Genomic DNA, 235 nt, shown 5'->3' on the forward strand with positions numbered 1-235 from the left:
TCGAGGTGCTGCGCTCCATGAGGTCCCTCGACTTCAACACCCGAACACAGGTCACCAGGTACGGTCCTGCTTTCCTGCACCCCAGTGCCGCCCAGAGCCCCCAGTGGCCCTGGGTGCTCCCCCTCCTTGGGGCCCTGTGGAGGTGGGGGACACAGGGCCAGGGTCTGGGGGAGCCTGCACGCAGGGATGCGGACGAAGGGCCCCGCCGCGGCTCAATACGGGGGACGGGGGGAGG

At 70.2% G+C, this 235-nt stretch overlaps 1 protein-coding gene across 1 annotated transcript in view; it reads left to right on the forward strand.

Moving 5' to 3' along the window:
• Window positions 1–5: 5 nt before the first annotated feature.
• The window catches only part of LOC104164289 (SHC-transforming protein 2-like), a gene marked incomplete at its 5' end in the record, with an annotated part of 1,551 nt that continues 1,321 nt past the window's right edge, over window positions 6–235 (forward strand). Inside the window, one exon of the mRNA XM_009703573.1 lies at window positions 6–58. Coding sequence (XP_009701875.1) covers window positions 6–58 — 53 coding nt within the window. The remainder of the gene's footprint in view (window positions 59–235) is intronic.

This window comes from Cariama cristata, unplaced genomic scaffold (genome assembly GCF_000690535.1).
Source record: "Cariama cristata isolate BGI_N322 unplaced genomic scaffold, ASM69053v1 scaffold26417, whole genome shotgun sequence".
NCBI lineage: Eukaryota > Metazoa > Chordata > Aves > Cariamiformes > Cariamidae > Cariama > Cariama cristata.